At 43.7% G+C, this 15,672-nt stretch overlaps 1 protein-coding gene across 2 annotated transcripts in view; it reads right to left on the minus strand.

Annotated features, from left to right (window-relative positions):
• The window catches only part of LOC307057309 (CD302 antigen), a gene marked incomplete at both ends in the record, with an annotated part of 126,404 nt that extends 111,833 nt beyond the window's left edge, over window positions 1–14,571 (minus strand). For both annotated transcript variants that reach the window (XM_079710468.1, XM_079710469.1), the window contains 3 exons: window positions 2,720–2,890; window positions 8,321–8,692; window positions 14,478–14,571. In XM_079710468.1, coding sequence (XP_079566594.1) covers window positions 2,720–2,890; window positions 8,321–8,692; window positions 14,478–14,571 — 637 coding nt within the window. The remainder of the gene's footprint in view (window positions 1–2,719; window positions 2,891–8,320; window positions 8,693–14,477) is intronic.
• Between the last annotated feature and the right edge of the window lie 1,101 nt (window positions 14,572–15,672).

Genomic DNA, 15,672 nt, shown 5'->3' on the forward strand with positions numbered 1-15,672 from the left:
GTCTTCAACTGTGCTCAACCCCTGAGCTCACTTAAAGATGGTGGCAGACTGCAGAGGGGTTTGCTCATGGCCTGCAGTGAAACCACTGGATGTGCATGTGTGTGTGTTTAGACATGCTGCTTAAGTGCCGAAGATTTAAAGCCTAGTGATACCTTATTTGGGAAACTCAGTCCATTTTCTCCTTAATATTTTAATAGATGATTTAATATATGACAAATATCATATAACTAACATTATACATGCATTGTATATCTATATGTACATATATATGTGCATATATGTGTTTATAAACATACATATATGCATGTGAACATCATTTTCTTTAACAAATATCTAAAAAGCATGTATAATTTCAGATGAAGAACCTTCAAACTCTTTCTGGGACAAGGCTTGTAGGTCTTGATACAACCAGTTCAAATATATACTCACAGCCTCCTATGGGCTCCCAACAAGAGGAGAAAACCAACATAACTTATGTCAAGTGTATCCCAGGTTTCACTTGGGGTTTTTCCAAAGGGTCTCCCATAACCAGTCAAACTTATGGACTCTCAAGCTGGAAGGCCCCTTAGAGATCATTTTGTGTAATGTCTTCATTTCACAGACAGGAACAAAGATATAGGGGTGTCTGTGGCAAAGCTATAACCAGAGTACTGTTGTCTAAGTCTGGTGTTGTTGATCTTCTGAATGGCATACACTGCTTCTTCAGCCACTTCTGAATGTCCTAAATAACAACAGAGGTTGTTGTGACATTTGGTAAAAACAAAATAGGTGGATTTGCAAGTGCATTGCCTAAAGGTTCTTTGTTACCACTAAGGCCAACACTTGTAAATCTGGAAACTTTCAGCAAGATGGCAGTGTGTTTGCTATAAAATACAGTCTCCATGGTTTGGCAGTCCTCAGGTTTGAGAAACTCACAATCTTGCTTCTTCTGTAGAAAGGGAGTCACATGAATGTACTGACAATCCCCCTTCCATCCAAAGTAGGCTAAAGGCACCAAGACACATGTCAGTCAAGGCAGCAAGGTAGAATGGGATAAATACACAGGGGAATAAGGGTCAGGAATCCTGGGATCTCCACCCGGCTCCACACAAATATGGTCTGACCCAGACAGGCTATTTCATCAACCAAGGTCTGCTGCTCCTCACCTGAGAAATGAGGGTTTGCTCTGGATAACCTCTAAGCTCCCTTTCACAATCCCTAAAGTTTCTCATCCAGACTACAGCAAGATTTAAAGGAAACTGGTGTCTGGTTGACCAAAACCTGCTTGTTATCAATTATAGCTGAAGTAAATAATGGCTTTTTATCTTTCAGTAGGTTCTAAGTGTTAAAGAGCCTGTGCCTCTACCTAGAAAAGTAATTCTCAACGTGTGGTCCCCAGACCAGCATCATCTGGGAACTCACTAAACTGCAAATTCTTGGGCCCCATTCCAAATCCACCAAATTACAATTTCTGGAGGAGGGCCCCAGAAATCTGTATTTTAACAAACTCTTCAAGTGATTCTGTTGCAACCTGAAGTTTGAGAATCATTGGCTCGATATAATTTCTTCAAGTTGCTTAGGACTCTGCATTTTGAAGCTCAGCTTCCCTTAAGGAGAGCTGAGCTCTGGTGGTGGTATTACTAATACCACCAGACTGACTACTGAATAAGGCAGGATGGTACAGTTGTTTGAGGCAAGGACTTCAGAGCCAGATATCCTGGGTTTGAATCCTAGCTCTGAAATGTATTAGCTATGTGACCTTAGGCAAATGATTTAATTCCCCTGTGCCTCACATTGCTCATCTGTAAAATGGTGATAAATAATGGTACCTACTTTACAGAACTGTGTGAGGATTAAATGAGTTAAGAAAGGCTGAATGCTTAGAATAGTACCTGACACTCAGCAGGGCCAAGTAATAACTATTACTACTTTAAGTAATAACTATTACTACTTTAAGTAATAACTATTACTACTTAGGCCTGGAGCTTTTTCCTTTCTATTTACTGTAGATTCTTTTAACTTATTGCCCATTAAAAAATATTTCTTAGGCACCTATCACATGTCAGGTACCATGATCCCCTGTAATTCTCACCAGAGTATCAAGAAAATATGTCTCAGTTATATACCGGATAGTGACGCAGCTGCTGCTTTAGTCTCTCTTTCTAAAGAACAATGAATATTTTAGCACACCCTGAAGAGTTTGCTTCAAGTAAGAAGCAACTAGAAAAAATGCTTTGACCAACGTACAGGTACAGCAGAGGGAACAACGTCACCAATTTTGAGAGGGATAGGGATATCTGTCTCTTGTTCGCTGCTCTTTACTCAGGCCATAAACATACTTAAGTCTCCATCATCTGAAAAGAAGCTTCCTCAGTCCACTATTACCCAGCTTCTTTGAACACTAGTTTTTTGGAAACTGCTCTATTAAAGGCCAACAGCAATTTCCTGACTGCTCCTGCCTGGTCCATTTCCCCTTCCTAAGGTATCTGTGGGTATAGAACACTTCCTCATCCTTTGTCTTCCATCACAACATCCTGTCTTGGTTTTCTTCCTGGCCTACTTCTGAAATTAAGTTCTTAGCCACACACGACTTCTCTCTCTTTCCTCAAATATATACCCCTTCTCTAGGATATTTGTTGCCGTCATTTTTGAGTCACGATGGACCCTTCCTTCTCCCTTTTGCCTCATAGGAATGGTATCCTTTCCTTTGCACATATAAAGTTTACCAGCCCATACATACCTGGTTGTAAGCAGATGCCCCACTTTTGATCATATTCATAATTTAAGGTGGTTGCACACCATGGCCCACTGCGATCTCCATCATGAAGGCACTCATGATGCCAGGTCCCATTAACTAAGAATGGAAATTCACAAGGTCTCCCATAGGAGTTCCCATCTCTAGTATAGATCTCTGTGGGTTGGGGAGAAAGTAGAGGAAAGAAGAGTTAAAAACTGGATAATCAGCTTTAGTTAACTAATTTCTAAAACTGTTTTGAAAGAAAGATTATGTTTTCACATGTATGAGAATATAGTATCTGGGTAGGCTGCACAGTGTGGAGATTCAGAGCATGGATGCTGGCTCCCCCACTGATCATCTGTGCGTCTGTGGGCAAGCTCTCCAACCTCTATCAGTCTCAGTTTCTGCATTTGCAAATTAGGAATAATGATATGGGGCTCATAGGGTTGTTCATGAGATTCTATGAGATGATCCGTGTAAAGCTTCATAAACTGTGATGTGATGAAGAGCTAAAAGATTCCAGCTTTACCAAGTAAGGATCAACTGACTACTGCAGGTAGCAGAGTACTTCACCAGAAGGGGTGCCCTGCTTGAGATTAAACTTACACTCTATTTTCTTAGTAAGAGTGAGGCTAGAAAACTACCTTGGGATCACTGAGGCTGGTTGTGGACTTTGAAACTAACTGTGCAGTTAGAGAGGTGCACAAATAGCCCTGTTGTTTACAGTCTGGTGGTAGAACTGAGGCTGTGCATTTTGAGGAAGGAGGAGGAAGGGCTGCTGAGTTTCTCAGCAGTCTCTTGGAGAGGGCAGGACATGGTATTTCAAGTTATGAAAGAAGAACCAGCTTCAGCTAGGCAGTCATGGAACCAGCTGGTGACCAGCAAGGTAGCAGAACTAGCTTTTCCTTTTAACAATTTCCTCTGGTACACAGAGAGGAACTGAAAAATTATTCTAACCTCAAATATGTCTGGAAATGCTGGAGGAAGTGCTAAATACTTATGTTGATAAGAGTTCTTTTGGAGAGGTGTCTTGTAGAACAACTAACCCTGTGACTCTTTTGCTCACTTTTTTCCATAGCCTTAATTTGTTTAAAACCATGGTTGTTACCAGATCAAATAATGACTATTAGGTAAAGCACAGTAATCAGATCTTAGCATCATTTACCAGGCTATTAGGGTCCCTCAAAATGTCTCATAGATTTGCTTGAAAGTGCGCTTAAGGTAGAATTTGATTCCATATCCTTTATTATTCTCAAATGTTCATTTAACTTAAGTGTGAGACAATTTGACAGTTCAGAATGTATTAAGCAGCAGTACAGCAAAAGGAAGAGTAATCTAGATGCTTTTACTTGCAAACAATCTTTTAAGGAACATTGGTTTTGTTTTCCTCTGACATATAAATGGTTTTGAACAGTGTACTTTTGTTAAAGAGTAATTTGACCTTATATTTTATAAGGATTCTGCTTATTAGCATGTTTTATTTTTAACCATACCAAAACTCCCAATAGCTCATGACCGATTTCTCTTCCCAAATTACAGCACTTAAAAGGAGAGTCCCTGAGCACAATGACTATCATTTGTAGAAACATCAGGGGTTTTTTGTAAAACCTTTTGTTTCTGTAATACAAAGTACTTTCACTTGTTCTTTCCCATAAGCCCACAAGATCAGTAGGGCAAGTATTACACTTGTTTGTGAAATCCCCATTTTTGCAAAGTTAAGTGAAACATTCAGTCATTCAGCTGTGACAGGGATGAGAACTGACTCTCTGATTAGAGTCCTTGACATATAAGGACAACTTGTGACATCAATGGCTGCTTTCTCAGGTTCCAAGTTAGTGTCATAGCTCAAAGCTGGGCTTCAATCAAAATGCTCTCCTGTTCACAATATGCTTTGAAGAAGGATAACATGGAACAACCACCACAAGAGCAGCAGCTAAATAAATTATGCTAACTACTCACTAAGAGGTTTTTTTTAAATAGATCTTTATTGGAGTATAATTGCTTCACAATACTGTGTTAGTTTTATTCTTGCACATTGTTCGATGCTACTGGACCTCTTAAGTCCCAAGCGTCTCCTCAGAGACACAGGCTTTCTTGAGAAGAATCTTCTCTGAATGTATGAATTTATGGTGATGGCGGCCTTAAAACAACAGCTTATTCTACGATAGGCACAAATTTGTGAGATGAGATGCTTATATGGAAAACTAACTTTTTTCTTTTTTTTTTTCTGGCCACACGGCACTGCATGCGGGATCTAGTTCCCCGACCAGGGATCGAACCCGTGCCCCCTGCATTGGGAGCACGGAGTCTTAACCACTGGACTGCCAGGGAACTCCTGGAAAACTAACATTAATCTCTTTGGTAACACAAGACAAAATAGTTTCAATGTTTAGAGAGCTTGGCAGGCTTCTGAGTTGCTCAGAATTTAGACACTTCTACAGCCACCCCTCCACTAAGTCTACTTCCTCTGCATGATTCACCAAACATTCAAAACTTGAAGACTGCTAGTGAGGTCAAGATATCTTAATGATATAAATGCATACCTGGATGCTAGTCCAGAGCAATTTATTCATAAAATTTATACAGCTAAAATTTTTCTCTGAGAGAAACAGGGCTCACACAGGATGGGGGTTGGGGAGAGAGGTAACCCAGGACACAATGACAGATAAGTGTTCTTATATCAGAGGTAAAAAAAGAAATTACACAGCAAAAGCCAAGGGAGAAATAAAGAAGCTAAATTTGGGGAACACAATGCTGGTTTTGAGCCTTAGCTTTGCTGTAACAAGCTGGGTTACCTTGAACTTCATTTTGTTGAACTCAGGTATCTTATCTTTCTTATTCTGTATAATTAGACAAGAAGGAGGGGGCAGGGACCAATATGAGGAGTCTGAGAGAGCAGTCCTAGGGGAAGTCCCTAACTTAAGACAGTGGTCTCCAACCCAAGAACAGGAAGGGACTGCATAAATTTAAAAGAGTAGAATTGCCAGGACTTAATATTTGATTGAATTTGAATGGTGGGAGAAGAAAGCAGGGCAACTCTAGAGTGACTTGTAGATTTCTGACATATGCAACTTCGATGGTACAAGTCACCTGGAGAGGAATGAAGAAGAGGCACGTTTGGCCCTGGCCTCTGTGCATGTTAAAACTCAAGGTATATGTTGATAAGTCAGGACTACATGCATCTTTTCTTAGAAATTTTTAAGTTTCTTATCTGGAAATTTAGGTTTCCAAATACTGTATTTGCTAAGGTCAAGAAACACTCTATGCCTATGGGCTCTTGCTGGTGAGCACTGTTTAGCTTTCTCTGGGGTGACACCCTAGGTGGGTTCTTTTTGTTTTTTTTTTCATTAATTAATTAATTAATTTTATTTTTGTCTGTGTTGGGTCATCGTTGCTATGCACAGGCTTCCTCTAGTTGTGGCACGCGGGGGCTACTCTTCATTGCAGTGCACGGGTTCTCACTGCAGTAGCTTCTCTTGCTGTTCTCATGGGCTCTAGGCGTGTGGGCTCAGTAGTTGTGGTTCGCGGGCTCTAGAGCGCAGGCTCAGTAGTTGTGGCGCACGGGCTTAGCTGCTCCACGGCATGTGGGATCTTCCTGGACCAGGGCTCGACCAGTGTCCCCTGTATTGGCAGGCGAATTCTTAACCACTGTGCCACCAGGGAAGTCCCCTAGGTGGGTTCTTAATCTTTTTTGTGCTACTGATCACTTTGGCAGCCGTGTGAAGCACACGAGCCCCCTTCTCAGAAGAATATTATAAATGCATAAAATAAAACACATCGGATTAAAAAGAAAACCAGTTATGTTGAAATAAAGGCATTTTGGGGACTGAGGGAATTTATAATTACAACTATGTCCCTCAAAAGAATTAGGAGCAGGAGACAGAAAGAGCCCTGCCAAGAAAATTATCTTTTCTAATCCTTGAACAAATACAAGGAAACAAGTCAAATCCAGTTCAAAAGGCAATTTGTTTGGTTCCATGTTTTCTCTTAGCTGCCAAGTTACAGAAAGGCTTTTATAGCACAAAATTTAAGCTTGCCATTAAGTGGTATCCAGAAAGCAGTTGCTCTTTAAGGTTAGGAGGAAGGTGGCTAGCAGAAGCAGACTTTTCAACTACTTAAGGGTTGAGGGCTGAAGAAAAGGAAAATCCCATCTCTGATTCTCTAATATTTCCCGTAACAGCAGAACCTGACATCTCAAAAGCTGCTGCATCTTCACTAGGAAACAGAAAGAGGTTCCCCTAGAAGAAAAAATTGTGCATACAACAAGAAGAATGGGAGGCCAAATTTAGCTTAAGAGGAAAATCTCTGTAAAGCTATGTAAATGTACAAAGAAGAGCACAGATAATAGTTAAGACTTAGATAATTAAATATATATACATACATATATATATGCACCAACATTTGATGTAAGTTAGAGCAACATAATGAAAAAAAGATTTGCTTGGGTAATTTACATTTAGAGGTTTAAAAAATGAATCTACTCTTTCTTTTTAAACTCAGAAATTTGTTATAACTGAGTCTCTAGACTCAAAACAAAGTTCATGATCAGCTCCCCCAAAGGCAACAAAGACAGTTTCAGACTTACGATGGTTTGATTTATGATTTTCAACTTTGTGATGGTGTGAAAGCGATACTCATACCATGAAAACCGTACTTTGAATTTGGTCTTTCCCTGGGCTATCAGTACATGGTACAATCCTCTCTCGTGATGCTGGGCAGCAGCAGCCACAGCTCCCAGTCAGCCGCACGGTCATGAAGGTAAACAACTGACACACACCATTCTGTTTTTCACTTTCAGTACAGTATTCAATAACGTACATGAGATATTCAACACTTTATTATAAAATAAGCTTTGTGGTAGATGACTTTTCCCAACTGTAGGCTAATGTAAGTGTTCTGAGCATATTTGAGGTAGGCCAGGCTATGATGTTCATTAGAAGTGTATTAAATGCATTTTTGACTTATGATATTTTCAACTTATGATGGGTTTATAGGGACATAACCCCACTGTTAGTGGAGGAAGATCTGTATTCATATACTTATTTTTGGAAGCAAGTGAGGAAAAAGTCCACTCTTAAAATGTTGAATCATAAATACAAACATCAAAGTGTGATAGCCATGCCAAAAATAAAAGTAAAGCCCGCAAGACTCTTAAAGTTTTTCCATTACATCCAAATCTGCAGACAAGAAAAAATTCATTTCCTTTTTTTTTCCTTTCTCTTTCTTCCTTTTTAACTTAGAATAGGTTCAACTTTACTAGATCATTTGACTTTTATCCTGTGTAGAGGACTTCCTGTTACTCTAACATTTCCTGTTCTCTGGAGTTCAGGATGTAATCATAGGAAGTACATATGCTCAGGCTTCGGAGAGATTTCGAATCCCAGGGTGCCACAGAATGGCTGCAAGACCTCTGACAAGGCACCTAACCTCTCCTAGCCTTGCCTGTTAAAGGGAGCAAATGGCACTGACGTCAGTGTCTGGAACTAAACACCAGCTCACTCCCCTCACAAGTGTAGGACTCTCCTTGTGGTCAGTGGTACATGCTCAAGGCCACTTTCACCAAATACAGCAGCAAGTGAGTCAAAGTGCCTCTCCAGTACTCACCATGGTAAGGCTGGGCACAGAGGTTTTCCTCTGAGCCTCCTTTTTTCCAGACATCAGATGAATTGGTACTTGCTATGACGTGTCCACCCTTCAGGGTCAACCTGTACTGGGCAGCTCCATACAGAAAGCGGTGCTCACATTTCCACCACAGCATGGCATTGGAGTCACAGCTGAACATTCTCAAGGAATCCACGGGTTTGGTAATGTCCAGGCCAAGGCACTTCTGGGATTGCAAATGAAAGAGTCGATGCTGGGACACCCACTTCCACAACATGTCCTTGGTTTCATCACAGTCCTTTGCTACTATCCAGTCATTCAGTGGTGTGATGCACTTGCCTGTGTTTTCATTAACGATGGTGAATGAATCACTACCTGAGACAAGACAGGCAGGAAAGACATTTTAGGATTCTGAATTATGTGGTTGATATGCCTTGGCCCCTGTTTGCTAAGGAGAGTCTGAGCACCCCTGGACTGTTAACACACTCCAAGCTGTATAAACTGTACTGTTCTACACAAGGTCGGAGGACAGTGAGAGCCAGAGAGGCAGTTCAGTGTTGTGTGAGGGCAAGGGCTCTGGAGCCAGTCTGCCTGGGCTTATAGCTTGCCTCTGCTACTTACCGGCCATGTGATCAGGACGTTATTTACCTGCTGTGTCTCAGCTTCCTCCTTTGTAAAACAGTACTTCATAGGGTAGATGTGAGGATAAAATGAGCTCATACATGCAAAGCACTTAGAATAGTACACATATTTGTTATTGCCATTCAGTGAACTATTTCTCTCCCTTATTTAATAAGATGAAGAAGCTCCTTAGTTTTCATCTTCTTTAGATAAGTGACCTGTAGTCAATGAAAAATATCCTGAGCTTATTCAGGACTGCAATTCTGTCTTGCTTACACTTTGGCTACTACAGCAGGGTAAATTATTATATGACATTAATGTGTCTGAGAGGAAATAGAGTAGAAGTAGAATAGTGGGATAAAAGGATGAGAGGAAATGGTGGCCCGGGTTCTCACGGTAAGGGGACCTAGGACAAGCTCCACTGTTGAACCTCCAGGAAGGTGACAGGATGCCCCTGGGGAGGGGATGTGAGGACTGACCACCTGGATCGCCCGGGAAGGTCAAACCTGAGCTCCAGAAATCACCTGAGCCACAGGATTCAAGACCCAGTAGGTTTGGACAACGGGAAACTCAGAAGTAATCAGTGTGAGCTGAGGGCAAAGGGAGGGATCTCCCTGAATGCTTCCCTGGCAGTTATGCATGAGCTGGGGAAGACCTCAGTAGTGACAGAAACTGAATTTCTGTTAATCTGGTAGAGTGGGACCTCAGAACAAAACTTAATTTGATTTTATGAACATAAAGTAGTACACTGCTTCTTGCACACCTGAGTTTGTGGAGCAAGAGTCATATCTGTTACAGCAAACCACAATTAAACAATTTGGTCAGTGCTTTTACAAAGAAACATTTTTTTTTTTTTTTTTGCGGTATGCGGGCCTCTCACTGTTGTGGCCTCTCCCGTTGCGGAGCACAGGCTCCGGACGCGCAGGCTCAGCGGCCATGGCTCACGGGCCCAGCCACTCCGCGGCATGTGGGATCCTCCCAGACTGGGGTATGAACCCGTGTCCCCTGCATCGGCAGGCGGACTCTCAACCACTGCGCCACCAGGGAGGCCCGACACAGAAACATTTTTTGAAGGTATAGCACAGAACCTCACGTTGGTGAGGTGAAATAGTTTAGACAAACGTAAGCAATCTTTGTCAATGAACCAAAGGGTTCAGCAGAAGCAGCTGTAAAATTTTAGTTCCCAAAAGGCACTTTCATTTTGATACCAGCTTCACATTCAGTGGTTTTTTACTAACACTAAACACCTTTTCTAATAGTAATTCACAGACTTGCAGAGTTAAAAATTCTCACACTAAGGCCTTGAGGGGAAATTTCACCTTGCAAATAACAACTATAAAATTAAGTCCAATTCCAATTTGAACTTTGGACGGAAGTTTTGTTTTAAATAGCAGTAGCAGCACCAAGAGAAACAACAGGAACAACAAGAACAAAATCCTCTAAAACTTTATTTCTGCTTTCAAATTGGTATTTTAAAATACTGCCTAGGGTTGCAGCTAGATCTGTTTGGATAGCAGCTTCCACCCCTCACTCTTCTTTGACATCACTCTGCCATTCTCTATTTTGTGGGCACAGTTTGGAAGGATAGTTAACAAAAAAAGGAAAATGTACTATTTTAGAAGATTATCAGACCGTGATGTGCCTCTTTCCCAACCTATTCCCTCTCACTTCTCCTGTGTTCCAAAGTATCAGGAATTACCGCAGAAAAAAAGATGTCTGCTTCTGCAGGAGAGTGGGCGGTGGCCAGCCCTGCTGGAACCTTCCCCTCTCTTGCCCTATAATCTCCCTGCACTTTATAATCTTTCCTGGGCACTTTGCTCTGTGCCCTTTGACCCCGGCTTTGCCTACCTTTGCAATCTGGAGTTCTAGATTTTCCAAGTTGCCTTTGCAGAATGCAATGGATTAGCTACAGCTCTTAGAATAGTGGAAAGAGCAGTGGAATAAGGAGTTAGGGTCCTAGACTGAAGACTTACCTCTGCTATTGGTTAGCTGGGAGACCTTGGGGAAGTCAATTAATCTCCCCAGGGTCTTCTAATCTCAAAATGTAAGATGAAAGCAGTGGATATAAGAAATCTAAGTCACTTCCAGTACTAACATCCTATGCTTCTACTAACTGAGTTTTTCTAGCCTTGTAGGCTTTACAGGTCTGTGCTAAGTTCATTGCATATTGTTCTTAAACACATGTCCACAACTTTATTATGTCATGCTAGTAGAATTTTAGGTCATTTGAATTCCATCTGCATTGGGCATGTGCACTTAAGTGACAGTGCTGCTTTATAAGTACTCTTTAGAAGAGAAAAAAAATTTAACCTTTCCCATTTACTGTATGTTTAACTTTTAGGACACCCATGGACTTAACAAGCTTGTAGGACCTCTGAAAGACTACAGGAGAGGTGTGGAGTAGCAAATTGAAGAGGAATTGCCAAGCTTCTTACCTAATCGCAAACATCTATGATTATAGATACTTGCCTCATTCTAAATCTGCCTTTTAACCAAGTATGTAATATCAATGCTTGACACCTATAGTGATCACTTAGCAAATACATTAATTATTGATATGATTTAAGGAAACTTGTTATTGGCCTTCATACATGATGTATGTGTAAGCATTCGTACATAATACATAACCTAGGGAGAGTCTTGTACTCATGATGTTTTCCCCTATCTTTCTTTACCCTTAAGAAGAAGCTGTTCAGTCTGCCCCAGTCTTGTGACCCTATTGGGAGGGTAGGTTGAAGAGTGGGAAGAGGGACTAAGAAAGTGCGAAAATAATTTATTTAGAAAATTTGTTAAATAAGGGTCTATGACATATATCAGAAATATATTACACTTTGAAAAGGTGATTGCAGAGCAATTTATAAAACAGATTCTTTATTGATAGCCTTATATTGCATCTTGTTCACTTTATACTGGCCCTAAATGGAATTTTAATATTTACCTACAAATACAATATGGGGACAAGTCTAAAAGACAGAGGTTGATGAAAAGAAGCCTCAACACCTCTAGCAGCACTTTTTAATGTTTCATTTTATATAAACATTTTGCTGGTGTTTGAGAGGAAATGGCTACATAGCATTATCATAATTGAAAATGAATTTTTAGACCATCACAGGAAAACTATTTCTTATTGTCTGATTGTGAAGTAACTCCTTTGTTACAAGCCCTAAACCAAAGAGTTCTGCGCATTCCAAAGAGAAGCTGGACCTCAACATTTTGTAACCACAGACAAATGGAGAAGAGATGGCTTGGGAAGGCAAGAAGGATGAAGACTGCAGCTTTTTTAGTTTCAGGGGAACTTCCACAGCCCACACTGTTAAGCATTTTGTGGAGTTGCTACCATGTGTGCACAGAGTGTACACTAGGAGAGACTCAGAAGTCTGGATTTGCCAGTGCAAAAACAGGTCCTCCCGCGTGCAGCAGCGGAGACCCAAGTCAGCCAAAAATAAATAAATAAAGCCAAAACAAACAAACAAACAAAAAACAGGTCCTGAAGTGACAGCTGGGTCCACATCAGTGTACTAGCAGTCAGAAAGTCATGGGGTTCAGACTGGGTGGTGTGGGCTGGTGAGAACCTCAGAAGTCCCTGAAGAATTAGTTTACTTCAAGCTGTTGGCTCTCCAAGGAGGCAAAAAAAGTTAACTAAGCAATTGGCATTTTCCCAAGGACACAGAGGTACTCCTCCAGCATCTGAGCAATGGAGACCACCTGCGCAAACCTAGCTGCGTACATGTGATGAAGTGCACACCATCACCAGCATCATGAAGCTGGCATACTGCCAACAAGCTACCCAAGTGGCTAGGGTTTCAAAATTCCAGCGCTTCCCTTAATAGGGCCACAAGTCTGGTCTGATGGTGTGTGTAAGCTGATCAGAGCAGCTGCTCAAGGTGGGGAAGGATGCAGGAAAACAAATACCTGCGAGGACTTAGTGCAGGAAGAATGGCGTTAATCTGGTGCTCTTTGCTTTGGGTTAATGAGAAAGGCCAGGGATTGCAGAGACTGCAAAAATTAAGGAAGTCCTGAGTTCTATGGGGGGAGACAAAACAGATAAGACTAAAGCAAATGTAGATGGAAACCAAGAGTATAGTGATTGAAAGGCTAGTGGGTTTTTTTTTGTTTTTTTTTTTTGTTTTTTTTTTTGCGATATGCGGGCCTCTTACTGTTGTGGCCTCTCCTGTTAGGGAGCACAGGCTCCGGACGCGCAGGCTCAGTGGCCATGGCTCACGGGCCCAGCCGCTCCGCGGCATGTGGGATCCTCCCCAACTGGGGCACGAATCCGTGTCCCCTGCATCGGCAGGCGGACTCTCAACCACTGCACCATAGGGAAGCCCGCTAGTGTGTTTTGACTATAGTTAGTCTCTGCGGTGAAAATTTTCTCCCTGGATTACGGGGCAGGCAGAATAGAATTCTCACAGCAGTAAAGGCCTTTTGGTAGTTTCCAACATGGAGGATCAAAGAACACAGAAGTGTGAATCAGAACAGGGTCAACTAAAAAGTTCTTGATGTAGATAAGATGATGCCACTCATACTCTGAACAAACTATAACTCAGACAGTGACTTAGTTTAGCTGCAAAGAAAGTAAATGCCACAAGCAAACTGAAGCTTTTCAAAAACTCCCTCGACCATCTTTTACTTCCTCATCTAGACAGGATGACGGAAATGATAGGTGGGGACGGCTGACTGATTGCCTATTAAGCAGCCAGACTAAGAAACAAAATCCTCAGCACACCTTTGGCCAAGGCAAAAAGAGAAAGTAAAAGCACACTCCGGGTGCTGCGAAGGAGTTGGTGCGGCAAGCACTGCCCAGAGCATCAGCGAAGGGTGTCTGATACTGGTCCTGCTTCTAGAGTGACAGGCAGGAGGTCTCCGGGCAAGCAACCTGAGCTCCACCGCGGGACCACCGGCCTCTGGGGTGGGGCATGGGGCGGTCGTCTGGAGCTGATAAGCCAAGTAGAAGAAACGGTCGCTGCTCGAAGCACTGGGGGAGGGCATGACAGAGTCACGGCCATGGTCACTGTAGGAGACATGGCTTTTTGATGTGCACCATGAGCGCGGTGAAGTCAGGGAATCGTTACTCATTCTGGCGCTGTGGGTGGAAAGCTCCTCTTGACATTGAGTGGCCAAGGTGACCAAGGGACGAAGGAGGGGCGAGATGGGCGGGATGGGGCTTGGGGGTGGTGGTGGTGTTAAGGAGCCCTATACCCTAGGAAAGCAAGATTTTAGAGGAGAGAGGACGAGGAAGGAGCGGGAGCCTCGTTCTGAAAAGACTCTGGGTGCCTCCCCTACGGTGGACTCCTCGCCCTCAGCACGAGAAAAGCACGGCGCTCCCACGCCCCACCCCGCCCTCCTCCGGGACCCCCGGGGGCTAATGGAGCTGCTTCTCCCTGGACCTCCCTTCGGCTCACTTGTCCGGCTCCAGCCCTGAGCAAAGCAGAGGTGACGTGACCCCGCAGCGCAGCCCTAACCCGAACTGAGGAAAGTCAGCCGGCCTGGCAACGTCGACGTCCCTAGCCGGCCGGCGAGCGGACGCGCCCGCGGTTACCTGAGCGGCCAGAGGGCTCCACCAGACCGAAGCACGGGAGGAGCAGCACGAGCAGCTCCGCCGCACGGAGAGGGGTAGCCCTGCGCGTCCTCATCCTGAGCCGGCTCGGGCGGGTCAGTCGAATCCTCGGGGGCACTCGGCACCCAGCCCTCCCGGTGCGCGAAGTCAGCCCCGCCAGCGGCTTGGCCCCTGGCTTCCCCGGGCGCTCCGGACCCGCCCCCGCCGCCCTCGGCCAATCGGATCAGCACGTCCTCGGTCCCAGGGCGTGGCGGGGGGGGGGCGGTGCGGATACAAGGCGGGAAGGCGATGCGTAAGGAGCTCTGCGCACCTGCGAAGGGCGGCCCCGCGAGGAGGCGGTTGGTGAGTGCCAGGCCAGAGGGCAGAGCGCCGCCCAGACTAACGGATGAGGGGTTCCTGCGCCCCGCCGCTCCTTCAGTAAAGTTGAGGAGACGCGGCCCTTGCTGGGACTTGGCACTGCCCTGGTGGGTGGTCATTTTAGGACCTTGCTTTCTGCCTAGCGCTCTTCAGTCAGGCATGACTTCTTCCTATTGCGCTGTTGACCTGGGAAGGCACCCACATCCCCTCGTACCCCAAAGAGGGAAATGTGCATCCATCCTGTTACAGCTGCGGTCGAGCCAAAGAATTCAGTCGTCCTTGGCAATGTCTTGCGTATTTTGAAAGTGCAAACAAAGGTGAGGTAATGGCACAATGAGGCTCGACCCACAGTTAAAGAATTAAAAGCAAGAGCTATTCGAGTGACCCTATGATACTTCCAAGGATGATTAAGCTTTATAACCGTTTGGCTTTTGCAAGTAAGCTCTTTTCTTAATAATTAAACAGCAACAATAATAATCCAGTAGAAATGTGGAAGTCTGCATTCAAAACTGGTAATTGTGAGAGTAGAATTTATCCTCAGCCTGTGGGAGCCGCCATCATTATAAATAGGGTGATCTAAGTTACCTGGATATGAATGTCCTATATTTTTAAACCCGTGTTTACTGAGCACATGGTGTGTGCCGGGGATGGCCTCCCTCCCTCCCTACAGGGTGAATTCTTCCAGGAGGAGGTGAATAGGAAGTTTACCTTTTCTGATGCCAACCACCAAGGCTTGGGTGATGGCTCCCAAAGCTCCCTTGGCCCTGTTCTCTCCCCAGGCCCCTGCCTTTCGGTTCAGTGTATATATTGAGCACCTGTC

Source organism: Hyperoodon ampullatus, assembly GCF_949752795.1.
Source record: "Hyperoodon ampullatus genome assembly, chromosome: 8".
NCBI lineage: Eukaryota > Metazoa > Chordata > Mammalia > Artiodactyla > Ziphiidae > Hyperoodon > Hyperoodon ampullatus.